Raw genomic sequence first — 21902 nt, forward strand, 5'->3', positions numbered from 1 at the left:
GTGTACCCCTGGACTCTTGGTAGAGAATGTTTCGGGGAACAAAAGTGCTTCCTCAGATCAGACCTCAAGTAACAGTTTTATTTTTTCAAATAAATAAGACCCCAGTAGGCAGACCTGATAACAGTGGCAATGAAAGGAAAACAGTTGCAAAGTGTGAGTTTCCAGTATGACAGTTCTCATTTCATTTCCTTCTGTGTGAATTGAAAGAATTCAGAGCTCCGTTCCCTTAATCACGATCCGTGTTCCTCGGCTTTCATAGGATTGCCACTGCCAAGAGCCACGCTACTTGCGTTTTCATAATATTTTCCTTTTGTTTCTTTCTTTTTGAATTTCTACAGGGCTGCAAAGTATGCCAGGGGAGTATGTAGCTCGGGGTGGTCCAATGGGTGTGAGTATGGGACAGCCAAGTTATACCCAACCCCAGATGCCCCCCCATCCTGCTCAGCTGCGTCATGGGCCCCCCATGCATACGTACATTCCTGGACACCCTCACCACCCAACAGTGATGATGCATGGAGGACCGCCCCACCCTGGAATGCCAATGTCAGCATCAAGCCCCACGGTTCTTAATACAGGAGACCCAACAATGAGTGGACAAGTCATGGACATTCATGCTCAGTAGCTTAAGGGAATATGCATTGTCTGCAATGGTGACTGATTTCAAATCATGTTTTTTCTGCAATGACTGTGGAGTTCCATTCTTGGCATCTACTTTGGACCAAGGAGCATCCCTAATTCTTCATAGGGACTCTTAAAAAGCAGGAAATACCAACTGAAGTCAATTTGGGGGACATGCTAAATAACTATATAAGACATTAAGAGAACAAAGAGTGAAATATTGTAAATGCTATTATACTGTTATCCATATTACGTTGTTTCTTATAGATTTTTTAAAAAAAATGTGAAATTTTTCCACACTATGTGTGTTGTTTCCATAGCTCTTCACTTCCTCCAGAAGCCTCCTTACATTAAAAAGCCTTACAGTTATCCTGCAAGGGACAGGAAGGTCTGATTTGCAGGATTTTTAGAGCATTAAAATAACTATCAGGCAGAAGAATCTTTCTTCTCGCCTAGGATTTCAGCCATGCGCGCTCTCTCTCTCTCTCTCTCTGTCTTTCTCTCTCTCTCTTTCTCTCTTTTCCTCTCTCTCCCTCTCTCTCTCTAGCCTGGGGCTTGAATTTGCATGTCTAATTCATTTACTCACCATATTTGAATTGGCCTGAACAGATGTAAATCGGGAAGGATGGGAAAAACTGCAGTCATCAACAATGATTAATCAGCTGTTGCAGGCAGTGTCTTAAGGAGACTGGTAGGAGGAGGCATGGAAACCAAAAGGCCGTGTGTTTAGAAGCCTAATTGTCACATCAAGCATCATTGTCCCCATGCAACAACCACCACCTTATACATCACTTCCTGTTTTATGCAGCTCAAAAACATAGACTGAAGATTTATTTTTAATATGTTGACTTTATTTCTGAGCAAAGCATCGGTCATGTGTGTATTTTTCCATAGTCCCACCTTGGAGCATTTATGTAGACATTGTAAATAAATTTTGTGCAAAAAGGACTGGAAAAATGAACTGTATTATTGCAATTTTTTTTGTAAAAGTAGCAGTTTGGTATGAGTTGGCATGCATACAAGATTTACTAAGTGGGATAAGCTAATTATACTTTTTGTTGTGGATAAACAAATGCTTGTTGATAGCCTTTTTCTATCAAGAAACCAAGGAGCTAATTATTAATAACAATCATTGCACACTGAGTCTTAGCGTTTCTGACGGAAACAGTTTGGATTGTATAATAACGCCAAGCCCAGTTGTAGTAACGTTTGAGTGCAGTAATGAAATCTGAATCTAAAATAAAAACAAGATTATTTTTGTCATGCTGACTCCACTGCTTGAAAAATTTGTTTACTGCCCCCCCAAATTTTTAAGGATTAATGCAGTAAATAGGAAAATTAATTTTAGCTCCCTCAGACATATTTGTACTTGAAAATTTTAACCACAAAGTAAATTATTTGATAATAGTCACTGATTTCTTTAAGCTGACTTAATGAACTCCTAATATCAGCAAATTTAAGGACCAAAGGCACTAAACTAACTGTAGCCTCAGATTGCATCCAACAGAATTCCTCACCTAGTATCAGTGAAATTATTCTTGCACATAATGGCAAACCTAAATACAGAGGTAAGTCTTTTACTAAGAATGTTACCTAGGATGAGCAGTAGATGTTTATTAGGAAATTAACTATGTGAATTGAAGAGACCAGACTTCAAAATCTAATTTTTATAAATATTCTCTATGTTCGCATTGGATAAAACTGGTTATTAACCAATTTTCCAGAACAGCTGTACAGAATTTCTGCATGGCAGCCAGCTAAATGGTACAAAATAACATGTTTAAGCTGGAATAGCTTATAATTTTATTTAAATAAAATTGCTGCTATAAAAAGTGCTTCCCAAAGCTAAGGGAGATATACAAATATTTTAATTAAGGCAAATTCTCCTTTTACAAGAATCATCCTTTTAGGAGTGATTGCTTTGTAAACAAAGGATGGGTCGGAGGAGAGCGCCTTAAACTCAAGTCTGACTTTCAGGCCCATGTCACCCTATAAACCCGCCCTGAACAATTCTATTTTCTATTTGAAAAGAGAAACCAGCTGTGGGCTGGGTTTACTAGGTGACGTGTGATTGACTGACTCACCTGCTGGAGCGCAGCGCGCATTCTCACCTTTTGTTTATTGGGCCTTGTTTCTAAACACGTGGATGCGCAGACGGAGCGAAGCTCGACCCTCAAACGCCTCCGCGCGGCAGCGCCCTCCGCCCCACTCCGCCCCCACCCCATATATGGGCTTGTTTAAATTTCAGATTTGGCCCCACTGGCAATTTTTTGGGGACATAAATAGTCCATATTAGTGAAATAATTCTCTTTTGGTAGCTGGTTACTAGCAGTTAACAACCATTTATTTACTTTAAAAATGAATACTAAACTTTATGAACTACCCATCCATTTGCCCCTCCTCCCCAGTACATGCCTGGGTGCGTGGGTTATTTTCAGCCTTTATTCTTGACGGTGCTCTTGCCGGTTGGGGGAGGGAAAGAAAGGGGAGGAGACAGAGAGGGAGAGAGAGAGAGATGGGCAGGGGGCCGGGAGAGGCAAGCACCAGGAGGAGGAGTAGGGTGCAAGTGAAGAAGAATCGGGAAATATGGAGACTATGAAGATTCAAGATCATTAGTGTTCAATGAATTAGAAAAAATAAAACAAACTGTGTTCTTTCCTTGTGTTCCCTGCTCCGTGCGGCGGCTTTGTGAGGGCCTTGCTCTCCTCAGATCGTTTCTCCCCTTGCCTGGACACCCCCTCTCCCCCTTAATGCGATTTTAGCTTTTTCTCTTGTAAATTTCAGAGCCAGCTTGGAGGTTATTGAGGACACTTATCTGAAAGAAAGAAATAATAGAGGTGCTGAGGGTGTTTTTGATGTTTCTTAAAAGACAAAAACAGAACGCCCTCTTTTAAACAAGGGCCCACAATTGTACCTGCTTTTTATTTTTATGGGGGGGGGGGCCCGCTGGTTGAGTGAGACCTTTTAGCACGATTTAAATATTTTTAAAAAAATTAAAAATATTTTACCCTATCATATTTAATCAGCTGTAATTATAACACATTCGAAATGAATAATATGCCTTGACAGTATTTTTATTGTTATTGTTCATTGCATGATGTTCGACTGCTTTAAAAGCACAGGAAAGAGAAGTAAACGCGCTACAAATGGGGAATTACCCTCGTTTAGCATTAAAATTCATTTAGATAAAATTGCCACAAACATTTAAATGGGAAGATTAGTTCCCCCTCACGCCTTATTGCACTCGCTCAATGGTTCCGTTAAGAACATTTTACACGTTGGAAATTCCGTCTTCTCAGACGGCTTGCTGTTTCCTAGTTACCCACATTCAAAGCAAAGGCGCAGCAAAGGCAGCCGCCGCAGCAGCAGCAGGGGAAAAAAAAAAAAGTTTGGCAACTGGTCTGCAATTCATCCGCTGCTGGCCCCAGCCTCCCCTCCGCCCACAGCAGTTCGCCCCCCACCCCTCACCTTTCCTCACCCCACCTCTTCTCTCCCCATTAAGTAATTTGCTGAGTCCTGTCCTTCAGAGAACAAGTCGCTTAGTTGTACAGTATTTGAATATAATGTTAAAATACAAAGAAGCCAGTTTGCCCCTCCCCCGGTCTCCCCTCTCTGGCTTCTGCTCTGAGTTGAGGGTTTAGTTGGAAAGTGCTGAGTTTCTTACATCCCCTACTCTTACACCCCCAAAGAGGCTACAAGGCACGTTTTTTGGCTTTCTTTTCTGCCAGGACATTGCCAAGAAATTCACCACTGTTTTGGTTTTTTTTCTTTTTTTTTGCTTGTATTAAAACGTGTGAAAGAATTAGTTTGAAAAGTCCTTGCTACATCTAGTTTCTCCCTCTCCTTTTCTTTTCTCTCTCTCTTCTTCTCTCTCCGCCCCCCCTTCTTCCCTCCCTCCTTCCTTCCTCCCTCTCCCCCTCCCTCCCTTCGCAGAGCCGCAGGAAAAGAAGAATGTCGGCTTCGACTGCCATCTTTTGGGGATTTGGAAAAACGACTCGGTAGGAAACGGAGGGAGGCGGAGGCGCGGGGGGTGGGGGGGAAACCCCCTTATTATCCTGTGTCGGAACTGGCTCCCTTAATCTGATGCTTAAATATTTCATGTGGAAAAATTACCCATAAAATTAGTTACTAACAATTTCAAATTGAAATCACTTATCGAATTATAAACGCATTAAAGCTGTATGGATGGTATTAGGAGTTCCTCGGGAGGCAGCGGGTGTCTTCTCACTGTGCGCCCGGCCGGCGAGTTTCGCCCCGGGGAGAGGCACCCCCGCGGAGCCTGGGGAGGGCGGCGGGGAGGCAGGCGCGGCGCTCGGGCGCGGGGTCCCGGCCTGGGGGACCTAGCGCGCGGCCAGGCCGGGGCTGAGGCTGCGGCTCACTGGGCCGGCGGGGGGCGGGGTGGAGGGAGGGGAAGGAGCGGCGGTGGGAGGCTCCGACCCCCGGGCAGAGGCGCCTACTGGGAAACTTCGTAGTCAAGTCGAAAGCTTCTGACAAGGAAAAACGCAAGCCCTACCCGCCCCCTCCCGCCCGCTTCTCCCACGCGACACGCAGATTTTGCGCTCCGGGTCGGTTGCTGTGTGCAGCGCCCCCCAGCCCAAGTCTGCGGGCCAGGGCGGGAGGCGAGACGCCGGTGGCGGGCGGCTGGGCCAACCTCCGCGCGGGAGAGGAACTCCCGCGGGCTGCCGCGGCAGCTGCGTGGAGTCCAGACCAGGACGCCGCTGCCCCCTGCGTCCTACCGTGCACAGCGTCCAGGCCTGGACCCTGTGCCTGTGAGGACAGGTCTATGCTTAGAGCCCAGGGCACCTTGGGGGGCGGCTCCGGCATCTCCAGGGGCTTCCTATCTCCTCCCGACCGCAAGAGGAAAGTCAAGTGTAAGGGGACTGCTGACTTTGTCTCTGGAGACGAGACGACCCGGGTCTGTGCAGAAGGTTGTGGAAAGGCACCTCCTGGGGCACTCTGGGCCCCCTTCCCTTAGAACCGCTCGGGTGTGCTTTGTGGTGTACTCGAGGCTTCTTGATGGATTCTGTTGCCGAGTCCCACCGCGGCGCTGGGAGCGCGACTCCGAGAGCTTGGGGGCTCGGAGGGCATTTGGAACCCGGGCAGCGCCCGCCTGGCGGGTCGCGAGTGCCGGGGGGGGGGGCCGCAGTAGGGGGTTCGTGGGCAGCACCCCGAGTCCTTAGGCAGGAGCTCCTCGGGATCGCTTTAAAGCCTTTGCAAACTTTCCCTTGCCTTTTAGGATCCCAGCAGGCCCTTGGCCCACGTGAACGCAGTAAAAACATGACTTGATTCAAGCGCCCGGGTGGGCGCTTGGACGCCCGGCTGAGTGGCGTGGAATTGGATAGTGGTGTGCCCCGCCTGGCTCGGCATTTCCCCTCGTATTTCAACCCCTCTTCCGTGCCATCCCGCACCCCCTTGACTGTTAGCGGTCCGCAGCACTCAGGGTGGCCAGGTGCAGTCTACACTACGTTGGGAATCCCGGAGCCAGGGAAAAGAGCGGTGAGGGAGAGAGAGCGGGGGATGGCGGGGAGCGGGCTGTGTGTGTGGGGGGGGTGTCACTTTTTGGCCCAATCTGCCCGCCAACGTGTCCGTAACGTCCTCTCCCAAGGCGGAGCTGAAAGGGAAAACAAACAACATATTGAGCAATCAGTTCGCCAACATTTGAATTTTTAAGAGCTTTTACCCAAAAAACGGGTACCCCGGGGGTCTTGGCAGGGAGATGAAGGACATTTAGGGTCTCGGTTGTTGCTGGCCGCGCCCGGGGGTTGCCTCTCCGCGCGCTGCCCCCTGCCAGCCAGGCACTCTCAGCCCACCGCGAGGGAAAACCAGGCGGTGAAGCCCTGGAGAAAAGGGATTTAGTTTTAAGCCAGTCTCCCATCGATCGGGTCGGTAATTCCTACCCCTGCCCACTCGCAGACACACTCACCTCTACCCTAAAGCATTAAGTTCATTACGCGAGCAATGATCTTAATCTCCAGGCGGAAAACGAGTCCCGGGACCTCGACGATTCGGGAAGCAGTGAATAAAGTCACCTGTTCACGCAGCCGCCCGGCCGGCTCCTCGGGGCGGGGGCCTCAAGTGGCAAGGCGCGCTGCGGAGGGGTCCCTCGCTCCGCGCCCGGGCGTGCCCGGCAGGGGTCAGGAACCCTGTGTCTGCTTTCTTCGGGGTTGACGACCTTCTGGAAGGGTGGGATTGCGCCCGCTCGCTTTCCTCCTCCCCTCCCTTCTGCTTTTCATCTTGGGGCCCCCCTCACACCTCTGCGCTCTCTTCCTCCCTTCCCCCAAAGTGGCGAGCTCCCCTTCTCCACGGAAGGTCCCCAGGCTCTCACCTCCCACCCCACCACTACTCCCCGCAGCCTCAGGTCTTCGAACTGCAGTCTGGGTAACCTTTCGCCTTTTCGCGCTCGCCTGCTTCACCCAACAAGCTGGACATGGGTGGGTGGGGAAGGCTCAGCGAGGCCCTCTTGAAGCCACTTGCTGAGGGTACCCTGGGGCTTTAAACAACCAGATACCTGGATCTGGGGGAGATCCCTGCGCCCATTGATAATTCCACCTCAAAGAAACCCAGCAAAGCGGCAAACACCCCTCTCAGACGCCTGATCCCCACCGACCCCCCTCGCTCCCCCCCCCCCAACCTTTCGCATCGAGCAGCGTCTGGCACCGAGGGGAGATGGAGGCGAGCCACGCGCCCGGTCCTTGCTGGCCGACCCACGAGGCGCCAGCTTGTTCTGGAGACTCAGTTTCCACTGGACAGTCGTGAAAGCGGGGAAAGCACAAGGCAATGGCTGTGTGAACCCACGTTCCCGCACCCCTTCCCGCACCCCAATCTGATTTTCCAGAGGTGCATTTTCAGGTAGTCCTAAACTGTGAACTGCGAGCTTTGTGTGTTATCTAATGGGGGTGGGGATGGAAGAGAAGGAGACTCCCACCGCCCGCTCCAATCTTTAATGTCTGAAATAACGAAATGCCTGTGTGGCAGCTGCTGCTGGAGCCAAAACTAACTCTTTGGAAGACGGAAAAGAGTGAAAGGCAAAGAAAGACTGTTCATTTTTTTTCCTTTGGTGCCGTTTGGGATGTCATCTGTTTCCTTGGCGACTGTGTTCAGCCCCCGGAGCCCCTGGGCTCCTGGATTGTTAGGGGGGAAAAAGCATGCTATTTCTGCACCGTCATTTATCACTGTCACCGCATAATGATTCCCCTTGCAGCCCCTTATTGATGTTTGTAATTGCATTATCTCATAAAGGAGGATGATCAATGAAACCGAGCCGTGCATTCTGGGGTCAGAGGAAGCCAAAGTACTGTTTGTCCCCTTTAATACAACAAGTACTCATTATCTTTAGGTCTGCATTCAAAAAATGATCTGATCTGGGGCTGACCCTGTCGGACATCCCAACACTTTTTAAAACGCGGTTTGTGTAACCTTTTGCTTAAATGCTAAATCAAGTACCTGTCTTGCATTTCAACGAAACAAGATGCTAAAACTGAATGGGAAAAGCGTTTCTTCCTTTCTTTTTCTTCCTTCCTTTTTTTTTTTTTTTCTGGGAGGGGTGCGATCGTTTGTAGCCTCCCGCGATTTTACACTGCAACTGCTTAGTGATACAATGTAGAAAAAGCAGCGCCCAACAACAAGGGACCCAAGTTATCTAATGAATGAAAAAATTGGGGATGAGTGGGTAAAAGGTATCTGGGAGCATTTAACAAGGTCGGTACTAAAAGATCAGAATAAAACCACATCCGGTTTAATTAATAAGAGCTATAAACTGAGATAATTCCCCATGATTCTGCCCTTGTTTCTCCCCTTTACAGAGTCATATCTCTTCGGTGTAGATAAATGACTTTCGTGCCTGTTCGATTCTCACAACAACAATAACTAAATCAGTTGTGCATTCTGTATCTAAAACCGTCTACAAACTCCAGCAAATAAAAAGAAGTTCATTTGTCTATTAAGGGAAGTATTTAGTTGAGCAGAAATGTCCCAGTAACATTGAATGGAGTTCATGTAATCCCATGAAAATCAAGTCCTCTTGTTGCACTGAAGTAAATGAAAAAATACAAAGGAGGAAAGGTCCAAGTGTAATTTTAAACTAAATGCATTATTGGACCATCACAGTGAAAACGTGATTGTGTGGCTGGGAGGGAGTGGACATCAACTTAGCTCACATTTAACTTAAAGGTTTTAGAAAAGAAACAAGTATCCCAGGTTTGGTTATCATTTTAATTTGTGGAAAGAGGAGAAATGTAGATAATTCTAGTTCATCACTTCAGTAAAGTAAGGTGAATAACTCCTTCAAAGACAAAGTAGGCGAAGAGCTTATCTTAAACATTGCAAGGCGGTATTACCAAAAAGAAAAGTTCCGAATCTTCTGAAGATGAATTCTTATGTTAATGACTACCAAAAAAAGAAGGAAAAGAAAAAGGAAAGAAGGAAGGAAAGACTGAGCCCATGTGTTTATTTTAAAAGTTCTAGAAATAATTTTTAAATCAACAATATAAATCAACATTTTTAAATAAAAAGATCTAAATGAAAAGCCTTCACCATATGAGAAGATGAGTAGTTAATAAAATAGTGTGCCTATAATGTGACACCTTGACCTAAAACCTTAAATGGAATGATAACTATAACAAAAGGCTGAAATATTCCCATTTGGAAACATAACTTTAATGATAAAGCAAAGAGAAGTTTCAATTGTGTCGAACCATCACTTACTTTTTCTCTAGAAGACAGGTTCTTCTAAAAAGTATTATTTTCCAGGAATTCTGTCAAGTCACTTTGAAATAATGTATGTTTTGTATTATTTAAGTATTCTGGCACTTTCGTTCTTTGAAAGTGCTCAAAGTGAAATGGATATGCAGCGGTGCATATATTTAATATAAATGGTATCTTGTCGTTAACATAAAATATTAAAGGGAAAATGAAACTTTGGGCTTTGTCAGTTGAGATAGAATTTTTTAGCATAATACTCTTTTTCAGAACACACAAATGAAACCCCTTGATTTTAACCAATCAACACAAGTCTTTCTCTTATTTGGTTGGGGATCTGGCATCGTGTACGTTTTCTATTTTTAATATTTAGTGTTATAGCCCACGGTTAAAATAATGAAAAATTAGTCTCGTTTCAGAAATTATTTATTTATGGAACGAACATGATTAAAACATAAACACACACACAAACTGCAGCTGCAACAGAAAAAAAAAAACCTGATTTACGGTTATTAAATCTTTGATCGCCATGTTAGTTTCTTTTTCTACCTTTCATTTGCATTTTAATCTATCGAATCTTTACAATTTTGCTGCCTCCTATTTCAATGATTGATTACAGATCTGAAATAAGAAAAACCAAGCCTAGCTTTTATTTTTCCTTTCTTTTCCTCGCTTTCTTTTTTCTTTTTCTTCTCTCCCCCTCCCTTCCCCCGGGTGGATTTCTGAAACTTTCTCTCAATGCTAACGTAGACAGAACAAATTAATTCTGCTCTTTTAAATGTCAAAGATATAAATAAAAAATGTTTTCTGTCCCAAACGTGAATGTTTTCCCAGCCGCTTGTTTTTGAGTCGTAAAAGATCATCCCAGCAAAACGCAATTAACAACGAACTACACACAATCGGCGGCGTGGATTTTGTAAAGGACGTGCTGTTAGTGAGTAAAGAAAGGTGAGAAGTTCATCGTCCCTTTGCCATCAGTAGCCTGGCCACGGCTCCATTCTCTCTCCCACACACTCAGAGATTTGGCCCGGAGTTCTGTGATCTAAGTCACACAAACAAAAACAAGCCTGGTAGGGGCTTGCTGTGGTTAAGTTGATTTCTTGAGACAGGCAGTATAAAGACAAAAGGGGAAGCGACGCAGGTCTGTTTGTTTTCTTTCCCTGGCTTACCACTGCCCCTTTGCCCCTTTCTCCCCTAAACCCACCCCACATCCCCTCTCCCTTCCCCCCCCCGCCCTGATTTCCCCAGCTCCGCGGATAAGACGGTCATTTGCTGACCGCTTTGCCTGTACGCGTCACTTTTCGAGCGGACGTGAAAGCAAGTGTGGCGGTACTTTGGGAAGGCGCCGGCCGGACGTGGGCTGGGCTCATTCTCCCAGCGGGGCTGAGGGACCCTGGGGCTCTGGAAGGCTCTGGCCCCAAACAGCTAGCGCCTCCCGCCCTGCTGGGGGTCGGGGCTGCGGTGGGAGCCGGGTACCTAACTGGCGCGCGGAGGAGGCCAGTCCCAGGTGCGAGAGCAGAGGCCGGGTGGGCGTGAGCGCAGGCTCTCCCGCCAGCCCGCGCGTCTGGGAACCCAAAAGGAGCGCCCCTCACTCCGCCACCTCGGTGTCTGTCTGCTCCCGGGGCCGATCCCCCGCGGTGGGGTCTTCAGGCCCGCAGACGCGGGGGAGCCAGCAGCTGAGCTAGGACCGACTTCTCAAGCGGGTCTAGGCTGCTGGCGCTCGCCTCCGCGTGTAGCGCGCGGTGCCTGGGTGCAGGGCGAGCCGGAGAAGTCCGAGGGATGGGACCCCCACCCCCGAAATCCCCGAGTGGGCACACACACCAGCAGGAATTAGGCTGAGGGCTGTAAGAGGTAGAACCCAGTCCCAACTGAGCCCTGGGACTCCGTGCGCACGCAAGGGCGTGCCCAGGGCGGGGGCATAGACCATCTACTCTCGACCCTGTCGCCGTAGTCTGCGCGGCTCCCTTCCTCCTAGAGACCCCATGGGTGGCTGCCGCAAGGGGGGCGATCTTTATTAACGTGGACGCACACACGAGGCGGTTACAATAGAGGGGGTAGGGGAAGACATTTGACCCTTTGTCTTGAAGCAGATTAGGCAGCCTAGAAATAGGAGGAAAAATAGAAAGTCTACACAGGAAAACTTATTGTGTTCCCAAAATATAAAAATGAACCGAGCGGTCTGGTACCTCAAGGGGTGAAGATAGATCCTTGTAGACAAGTGCGAAGACAAGACTGGGAAGATTTAAAGTGAAAGAAACGGCAGATTATTAAGAAAGTAATAGTAAGGTGTCCCATACACTACAGTTTTATTGTTGGGTAGTAACTACCCGACTTATTTATTGCCGGGGCTATATAATAGAGATAATGACCACAAACTCAAGATAAATTCTTAGGCGCCCAGCTGGACAATTCTTTTTTATTTAAGAGAGTGAGTCTGAAAGGTGAGCCTCATCTCCTCCCCTCCTTGAAGATCCATCTTGCTTTCTACCATATTATAAGCATGACATGCAAATAAATAAGTGGTGCTGGGTTTGTGTGGGTAGGCCCTGCAGGATTTATTTCAGGTGAGAGAGGAACATACATGGAATATGAATTTCCACAGGAGCTGCGGAGTGATTCCTTTCCTCTCTTTCTCCGCTGAGCTCTCCTGCTGATCTCCCTCCCTTTCTGTGGGAGCAGAGAGCGTCCCCTGATAAAAAACATTAATGTGTCATGTCTCAACTCCCTATTCCTTGACATATAGGTCTGGGGAGGGATGAGGGGCAATGAAAGATGCAAAATACATCCCCAAAGTCGGTTGACTTGCTGGGACTGCTTAAAGAGATTCCTGCCGACAAAGGGAAGGGTGAGTTTGTAATTATGACTTACAGGAGGGGGGCGGTATAGGAAGCATGTTAATATCATTTTAATAGCTGCAAAATGGTGCAAAAGTTTGCTGTCCCGGATCTGGTATGGCTCCTCACCGGCTGGAGAGATCCCAAGGGAAGCCTCCTGGCTCTTGGGACTTGTCCGCCTTTTCTTGGCCCTCAGTTTCTCTCCCTGGAGCCGGGCAAACAATCCTACAGTCAGGTGATGGAATTACCGATGACCTTGCTCATGGGCTGCCAAGGTCGGAAGGGAGCGGGCGGCCTCAGGTGTTGGCTCTATCTGATGCAATGGCTGCAATAACAGGCACCCGGCTGGCCTTTAACAAGGCGGCCTCCGAGAGCGAGAGCTTCTCTCCCCCCACCTGCGCTCTGCGACAACTCAGGCAGACCCCGAGAGCCTGCCAACAGGAGGTCAGCATCCTCTTCTGATAGTCTTTTCTCTGTCTCATTTTTGGGGTAATATTCAGACATACAGTGTTTCAACTTCACAATAACCACTTATATTCAGAACTTCCTTTGATCTATGTTTGGCCAGGAAAAAAACCACCTGACAGGGAATGCGATGACAAAAGGAGAAGCGCAGAGGAAGCGGGAGGGGTGATCGGGTGGGGTGAGAGAGAAAGGTGTGCACGTCGTCCGGGGGTGGGGTGGGGTGGGGAAGGGGGAGTTCGAGGCCTAAAGGCAGCGCGAAGTGTGTGTGTGGTGGGGGTGGGAGTGAAGGGAGACAGCAGAGAGTGATCTGTGAGATGGAAGAGAAGAGGCTGTTTCTGTAATTTGGTGGTTTGTATGAGGGATGATTATAAGGCTGAGAAGGAGGACAGTCCTTGTCAATCTTTTACAATATTGGTGTCATTCAAGCACAACTTTATCTTTGAACCAGAATATCTGTTTCAATGATTTCCATAAGCACATAAATTATAATCTTCAGAGCCTTCACTATTTCTTTCTGTACTTTATTAAGTGTTATTGCAGAGGCCATTTATGAAGTGAATGATTCAACTTTTAATCTTTTGAACATTAAAGTGTGTTCCACTGAGTTCCCTCTTCCAAATAATCTAAAATAACAAAAAGAAACTAAGCTCATTACATGAACAAGTGACAAGCGTTTTGCTCTCAGCCTGGCAAGTTGCCTTACTCACTTCAAAGGATGATAAACTAATTGTTTCCAGAGTTTATAAGTAATTAAGCTATCATTCAGGGAATTTTTGTAACAGTTTTATTCATGATAGGACTTTCCAGTGAGAATAGCCAAAGACAAGTCTTCAAAAATACCAAAATTTTAACAATTAAAACATCTGTCCTTATTGATAACAATGAAAACTATTTTTATTTTTAAAAGCATTGGCAAATGTAAACAAATTTAGTTTTCTTCCAGAGCATATGATAGGTGGAGGTCATTATGTGTAATTAATGCTGAAAGGAAAATGAACATGTAATGGCTTCCAAAGATTAAAACATCTGTAACTACCATGTTTTAAAAAGTTAATTTTTAAAATCATTCAGCTTGATTCATCTAAATACATCTGGTAGGAAAAAAAATATGCCCTTTTAGGATTCCATATGGGAAGTTTAAAAACTTATATAATTTTAGTATTTTAAATCAACTTTTCGTGCCTAGACAATAGGAATTAATGCCAAGGAATGTCAAGTGCTTGAGGTTTTCTGATTTTGCAACAGAGAAATGTACTTATTCAACCTTAGATTAAAATAAAAAGACTACTTTAAAAATCTTTTCAAATCTATTAAATTCAAACATTATTTCTATAGTTCAACTCATGTTTGTCATTTTTAAATAATAAGGTTTGCCCTAAAAGAAACAGTGTTCATTAAAGGAAAAAGTAAGACTTTAAAAGGAAGTGATGAATTATTTTGTAAATTTCAGCAAAATATATGACACTTTAGTTTAATAGACATATTGTTTACATATGTAGCAATGTACTATTTTAATATATTGTTTTCCATCAAGATTTTTTTTGTCTTTAGAAAAAGGCTGTTTTGTTGTCACATGAAGAATTTAGAAATTAACCAAATTTTCATGTTAGAAGGAAACATCTTTGAAGAATAGTATCAAGATATAAATGTGAAAATCCAAGTAAATGACTATAGAAACTTATTTGAAGTAAGAAATTTTCTGGAAGTTATCTACAAAAAATTAGAGTGTGAGCTACTTCAATATCCATTCCCCTCACCACAAAAAAGTGGGAATTGGCTATAAGAGTCATTACAAGGAGTGGAATCTCAGCATAGCCAAAAATATTTAAGTCATATCTACTTGTGTCAAGTAAAATTCCTCCAAAGCAAGTCTGGAGTTTGCTGGAAATTGTATATAAAATGTTCTGGTTTGATTTAGGGTCAGTGTCATTTTGTGGAATTTGTGTCAACTGGCAATTTTAGATCTGTCATTGTGTCACAATATCTGACTCGAAGTCTGCTGTGCTATGTTTGTTTATTCTAATAGATTAGCATTATTAAAAACAAAAATCCCAAAGCAACCTGGTTAGTAGTAATGCAATCCCATTGTCTAACGCCATGCAACAATCGACCTTCTGGATACCGGGCACACTTGGATTCACTTTAGGACACTTAGCTGTTGAAAATAAGTTCATTACAGAAAGACAATGGTGACTTTGTTGCACCTGGCACCTGGGGTATTTCACATAACACACGGGCCATGGCTGGCCAAGACAGCCTCTACCATCATTCACGCCAGAGCAGGAAGTCAACTCTAGGCACATTTTGTAATATGAAATACACTATTCTGAGCAAGGATGAATGAAATCTTTTTGCACATCCCTCCACCATCTTAAGGAGGTGATTAGAAGCCTCTTTTCTGGTTTCTTTGCAGTAAAAATACTTACAAATTAAGGGGTGCTGTAGTGACTTTATGTTAAAGTTTAATGGTTAAGGACTTTATGGTATGTTGCATTCAAGATGTCCATAACAACATAGTCTAGATAAATACTGCTGTTCCCTACCTGTGCCCAAGTTGAAAAGGGTCCTCGAGTGGAAAGACAGTGGTGGTTGGGGTGGAGGTGGGGGGTGGTGCTAAGGCTGAGTGACCACACTTCCTGGCACTCTGTTTAGTAATCCTGACTCTATCACTTGAACACGATGTAATTTATCTTCGCTGGATCTTTTTCCTAATCTCTAAATGATATTAATATATTTCTGCCTTGTAAATCACTCTACATTGTAGAATGTGGTAAGGAATTGCTTTACATTCTATTGAATATAGTAATAAAGTCAGTCTCTCAAAGAACTCCAGATTTTTTCCAGAGGAGTCTTGACTCATAAGAGATATTCCTCTGTTCTCAAAGTTCTACAGGCCTCTTAGAATTCTGAGGTGCTTTCCTTTGATTTTCCTTGTCTGGCCACCAGAAGTAAAATGACAGTCCCTTATTGTTCCAAAGAATTTGCTGAGAGTAATGAATACGTCTACTGATTAAGTTGCTTCACAGAAATAAAAGGTGACTTGTCCACCAATGATTGGACTGTGACCCAGTAGACTGAAAACAGCATGCCAGACTCCAAAGAGAAGGGTGAAGTCCAACTACTAGAGCCTTCCCCATTAGGGAAAAAAATGAATCCACAGATACATTAGTTTTCATTTAAATTCTGTGTTATTCTGGTCAGGATCTTGCCTTACTTCATCATGTATGTCTACCGTATTCCATCGAATCCTTTTTAAGAATGAAAAAAGGTGTGTGTGTGTGTGTGTGTGTGTGTGTGTGTATTATAAAATCTTGAGCACCTAATGTACCAAGAGCAGTGAGCGGGACACTGGGAGCACTGGAATTAACAGGATGTTGTTTCTATCCTCAAAAGCTCATTGAAGGGTGGAGCTGATAAGAAAGTCACCATCCCAACCCCTAGCAGTATGCACAGGTGCTGTGGGAACACAAAAATTAAACCAACAACCTGGAGAAAGAGAGCCCCCAAAAGCCTTTGTGACAGGGCAAGGTAAGGAGAAGTAGAGATCAGGACATGTTTTCCTATCTGAGTTCAGCCAAGAAAACAGAAGCCACTCTGAGTGCTTACAAGGGAAAGAATTCAATGCAAGGAATTGGCTACATAGGGGACAGAAGAGGCTGTGAAGGCAACCTGGTGGCAACGAGGGACTGAAAACTGAGCAATCACAAGAAGCATTTGTCCCACATTGACTAGAGGGACAGAGGGAACAGGTGAGTTGCCAGAGTCCAGCGGTCACCTGGTAGAAGATATAACCAGGACAGGCATGCCGAGCGGGGCTGGCGCTATGGAGGAGATAAGAGAGGGAGAAATAATTCTGGAGTCTTTTCTTTCACTCTCTAATCTGTCATCAGTACCTCCCTTAGGCTAAAGCCAGCAAGAAACCAGCTGACAAAGATCCTGGGAAACACAAGATCAAGGTCTCCATCCTGCAATATAGAGCAGAGCAAGGAATAGCCTTGAAGGCAAACAGACCCAGGAGCAACACAGCTTCTAGGCAGATGTTATGCTTCAGTGGTCTTCTTATTTTATTTTTCCAAAGGAAAAGCACTATTGTTAATTTCTGGGTTTATTTGTTTGGGAATGTTGAAGGAGGAGAAGGATGTTCCAGACAAGGGCATTGAGTTGGGAGAGAAAGTGGCTTACACAGAACACGGCAAGTTTGCCAGTGTGTCTGCAGCAAAGGGCAGGAGGAGGACCACGAGTTGAAAATCCTAACAGGTAACTGTGAAATATCCAGTGGCATCTGTAACAGCTCGGTTTGTTAGCGACCATTAACCCCCAGAGGCCAGGATAATACGGATTATAGGGCTAACACTGCAGAAATAAAGGCGTAGTCAGGTCTCCATACAGGTGCAGTGCTGCCCATCAGCAAATGGCTCTCCTACAAAGGAATACCAGGAAGGTTCCTTGATTGCCTTCAGTTCATTTAGACTCTTATCTCAATCGGCCACAAAGCCAGTGGGGACATCGATCCAGTCATTTTCATGAGCCTATTAGAAATTGTCCACCAACTCCAAGGAGACATTCTTGTGGCCACTTCCGTGTTCAGAGGGCGGACTCCAAGATTTTCTCTATTCCCACATAATAGGAATAGTTGGATCCATGACCTCACAGAAGTCAACCTAATGAGTGACAGTGTGAAGCAGGTGGGAGAAGATTAGGGAGCTAAGAAACCAGCCTGTCATGAGGACAGTGGGGACCAAGGGCAAGAGTGGAGCGTCTCCTCAGGAGACAGGAGGCTGGGATGAGAGGGGTGAGGCATAAAGAGAGGATGAAAACAATGACATGATTTGTGGTCTGGAAAATGAGGCAGATTGTGGTTTCATTTGTGGGGACAGAAACTTTAGAAGGAGGGACGTATTAGAAACAAAGATGAAAACTTTGCTTTAGGCACTTTGAGTTTGATACTTACAGGTTATCAAGATAGCGGTGCTCATTAGGAGGATGAAGACCTGGGTCTGTATTCTGGTAAAGAGGTCTGGAGATAAAAATTTGGGAGGAGCTGCTAGAGTAGACGAGGTCATTCAGGATCATGTTCAAAAAGTTTATGGTAACAATGAGATATCAATTCACACCTGTTAGAATGGCTAGTCTCAAAAAGACAAGAAATAACAAGTGTTGGTGAGTCTGTGGAGAAAGGGGAACCCTGGGCACTGTTTATGGGAAAGTAAATTGGCACGGCCACTAGGGAAAACAGTGTGCAGGTTCCTCAAAAAGTTAAGAATAGAATTACCATATGACCCAGCAATTTCACTTCTGGTTATTTATCTGAAGAAAACAAAAACACTAACTCAAAAAGATACTTGCATTCCCCTGTTCACTGCAGCCTTATTTACAATAGTCAAGACCTGGAAGCAACCTAAATGTCCATTGAAGGATGAATGGATAAAGAAGATGTATACAATGGAATATTACTCAGCCATGAAAAAGAACGGAATCTCACTATTTGCAACCACATGGATGGATGGACCTGAGGGTATAATGCTAAGTGAAATAAGTCAGACAGAGGAAGGCAAATGCTGTATGACCTCACTTATATGTGGAATCTAAAAACAAAAACAAAACAAAAAACCAAGCTCACAGCTACAGAGCACTGATTGTGGTTGCCAGAGGCAGGGGTTTGGGGATTGGCAAAATGGGTGAAGGGAGTTATAAGGAAAAAACTTCCAGATATAAAATACGTAAGTCACAGGAATGTAATGTACAGCATGGTGACTGTGGTTAATACTGTTGTGTTCTGTAACTATGTGTGGTGATGAATGTTAAGTAGATTTATTGTGGTGATCATTTCACAATGCATACAAATATCGAATCATTATGTTGTATACCTGAAACATAATATTGTATGTCAATTATACCTCAATTAAAAAAAGTTTACAGTGAGCGAAGGGTAAGGAGTAGGGCTGTCAATAAAGGGGAACATGGTAGGGGGAAGGATATGTGATTTTAAAAGACGGGAAGGACTTGTACATATTTGTATAATGAGGGGAAAGATGAGGAAATGTTGAAATTGTAAGAAAGAGGTGTTAAATAATGGGGAGATCCATCATAAAGATCGGGAATTGGGCTGTGAATCAGCAGTGGGATATCCTAGCCTCCAAGATTGAAGGTTAAGTGGTGGGTATAGATGTTGTGTGCAGGTAGGGGATGGTAGAGGAAAAAGGGGAGGGAGCTCACACCTGATAGCCTTGATTTTCTTTTTGGAGATATGAGTAGAGGTGTCACTAGATGAGGAGTGAAGAGGTAGGAGAGTAACTAGGTTTCTGCACGGAAAGTCCCACATCCTGCCCGGGGAACCCCTTCCGTCCTGGACAAACTAGGAAGTCTGGTCACTGTCAGGGTAGGGGAAAGGAAGGGGCTCCAGGGGAAGGTTGAATGTTAACGTCACGGTGGAAAATTGGAGAGGGGACTGAATGGCAGAAATGCAAAGCTTGCTGCCAAACATCAAGGACTTAAGTGGAACTAGAGACCAAGGGGCAGCATCTTGTACATGGCTGTGTGATGTTCTTCAGCAATGCTTAAGCGTTTTGAGTTGTCTTTCCAGGACAGCGTGTGTTAATTCAGCCAGAGGTGTGTTTGGAGGACTTTTTGCAATCATATGTATGCAGTATCAGAGGTCTCATTCTGGGGGTAGAAAAACAGTGAAACTCAGTGGCAGGGTTGCCAGAATAGCATCACCTGTTAGGGGGAAGATGTTGCTGTCAATGATGTACAATGTCGCTCTTTCTTTTTACATAATTGGCAAATGGCAGAGTTACAACATTCCACAGTATCTTGAGGCACTTCTGAGATACAGACATGTATTCATAATACATCGTCATCTAGAACAGTAACTTACAGACAGTAACTCATTAAGCAGTGTCTTGAGATAAGAAGCAGGGAGCTAAAGGTCCTAACCCAGCATCAACTCCTGATACCTACTTGCAGGCTCTCTCCGCATGCTCTGCTCGAGGCATGCCATGGGAGTATTTTGCCTTTATCATTGGCTAAATTATATACTTTTACACCTGGTAGCTTTTGGATTTGTTGGTTATAGAAACAAAGAGAAAGGTAAATATAGGTTGTCTAGTTGGTAACAGGGCAAATTGGGCAATGAGCTCCAATAAGCAGATTCAAGTAAATATCTGGGGGATTGCCTTTTCTTTTTGAACCGAATGAAATTAGATAGCTCCCAAGTAGGTAAAGAGGTGTTTTCTCTAATTTTTGCTCTAAAATTAGAGCAAACCACTACCTCTAAACTTACAGTATGGGACAGAAACAGGGTACAAGGAGAACTCAAATGACATGGGTTTGGTGAACATCTGAAACTCAGCTTGGTTTGGGGGAAGCCACTCAAATTTCATCTGAAGTTTGATGCAGCTTGGATCAAAACCTCCCCTGAATAAGCTGAGGATTCGGGCAATAGGAGTGTTATGGGCTGAATTGTGTCCCCCCTACATCCATATGTCGAAGCCCTTAACTCCTGGTACCTCAGAATGTGACTGTATTTGGGGATGGGGCCTTTAACGAGGTAATTAAGGTTAAATAGGCCATAGGGGTGGGCCCTAACCCGATATGACTTATGTCCTTAAAAGAAGAGGAAATTTAGACACAGAAGAGACATCAGAGAAGAAGGATCATGTAAAGACCCAGGAAGAGGCAGCCATCTACAAGCCAAGGAGAGAGGACTCAGAAGAAATCAAACCCACCAATAGCTTGAATTTGGACTTTAAGCCACAGGAACTGTGAGAGAATAAATTTCTGTTGTTTACCTCTACTCTCACCTCCACCCAGTCTGTGGTATTTAGTTTTGGCAGCCCTAGCAAACTAATACAGGGAGATTTCATTTGAATCTCTCAACTATTTGAGAAATAGTAGACACATCAGTTTTTTTTTTTTAAATATAAAAACAAATGTAGGAGATATCTTCTAAGAAAATCCTGCATTTACCTCCATTTTATTTATTCATCCAATTTATCAAACACTTCTGCAGTGCTTACCATAGGAGGTGATTCATCCCTCTTCTCTGCTCCTGGCTGTCTCTGAACCTCATCCAACTCCCAGTGCATCCACACCTGCATGAACTCTATTCGAGTCATTTTTAAAATACAGTATGTTTCAAATGACATTGCTGCCTTTTTTTATGAAGTTTGGTTATGGGGTTTGTAGGCAGCGTTTTCATTATGTTTAGTAGGAATTAAACCTTCATCTGAACACAAAGGTTAAGTTAATGGTTTCACTTCCTTCATTCTTGTGAAAGGTAGGCCAGTCATCTCATCTGGTTAATTCTCTTTAGTATTTAGAATATCTCAGATTGATTCTGATGTTTGGCACTTTTAATTAAAAATGATTTTCTAAAATTCTCCTAGGCACATGATGTTGACAAGAGAATCTCCATGGCATCAAGTTGTATGTTTCTGTGAATAATATGTTGATATCAGATTCTACCAGAAATGTTTCAGAAGACAAAAAACAGCTCTGACTTTGCTTTGCGAATGTATCGGTAACTGTCGACTTAGAACAATCTTTCCTGAATTGTAAATTCTGCTTTAGAAACAGCGGCAGGTGAGGTACCAAACCTGATATGAGCAGGGGAATGTTCGTTAAGTGTTTATCTCCAGTGACTTTTCCTGTCATTGCCCTTGGGAATAACACTGGGGATTGGGAGTTGGGAAACTTGAGGAATCCTAGCATCCTCGCTTTTTTATGTGACTTTGGTGAAGTCAGTCATGGTGAGCCTCAGTTTATTCACTCTTAAAATAGGGATGAATGCTGTGTTTCAAGCCTGCCTTACAGGTGCTTGTGAGCATAAAATTAAATAAGGAATGTCTTTGTAGTGCTTTTTAAAACATGCTATACAATATATTTAAATCTTATTACTGCAGTTGCCACTAAATAGTTTCACTTAATGGCCCTTTTATGTTGCTTTCTCCCATTGTAAATGAAGTAGCTCCTGGGCTGCCTTCAGGATGAAGATCACAGTAAACGGGAGGATCTCTCCCGTGATTAGGGTTTGTAGCTGGACTCCTGGTTTCACCGTGTTTCAGGGAATGGCTATTGAAGTTTGGGGTCGACTTTTGCTTTCAATCTTCCATTAGGCAGTGATTTTTTTCCTATGAATTTCCCCAAGATTTAATTTCTGAAAGGCAATATAAATGTTACCCCAGGTGGAAATCTTCTAGAACCTAACGTCAAGTTACATGCAGTGTATGGAGATGTGTCATCTCAAAGCGTGGTGAGAAAGGCTGCTTCCCCTATGGCTGCCTTTCC

At 44.4% G+C, this 21902-nt stretch overlaps 1 protein-coding gene and 1 long non-coding RNA gene across 8 annotated transcripts in view; both read left to right on the forward strand.

Annotated features, from left to right (window-relative positions):
* The window catches only part of MEIS1 (Meis homeobox 1), a 133545-nt gene extending 131664 nt beyond the window's left edge, over positions 1–1881 (forward strand). For 2 of the 4 annotated variants that reach the window (XM_081833610.1, XM_081833611.1), the window contains exon 12: positions 339–1881. In XM_081833610.1, the coding sequence (XP_081689736.1) occupies positions 339–622 (284 nt within the window). In that variant the 3' untranslated portion in view covers positions 623–1881. The remainder of the gene's footprint in view (positions 1–338) is intronic. The other 2 variants (XM_081833612.1, XM_081833613.1) reach the window with 1 other exon arrangement.
* A 1278-nt stretch (positions 1882–3159) lies between these two features.
* Positions 3160–21902, forward strand: part of LOC145723916 (uncharacterized) — an 87866-nt gene continuing 69123 nt past the window's right edge. For 2 of the 4 annotated variants that reach the window (XR_014149329.1, XR_014149330.1), the window contains exon 1: positions 3160–4616. This is a non-coding gene — a long non-coding RNA (uncharacterized LOC145723916). The remainder of the gene's footprint in view (positions 4617–21902) is intronic. The other 2 variants (XR_014149332.1, XR_014149333.1) reach the window with 2 other exon arrangements.

The sequence above is a fragment of the Leptonychotes weddellii genome, chromosome 10, assembly GCF_054177405.1.
Source record: "Leptonychotes weddellii isolate Sample4059 chromosome 10, ASM5417740v2, whole genome shotgun sequence".
NCBI lineage: Eukaryota > Metazoa > Chordata > Mammalia > Carnivora > Phocidae > Leptonychotes > Leptonychotes weddellii.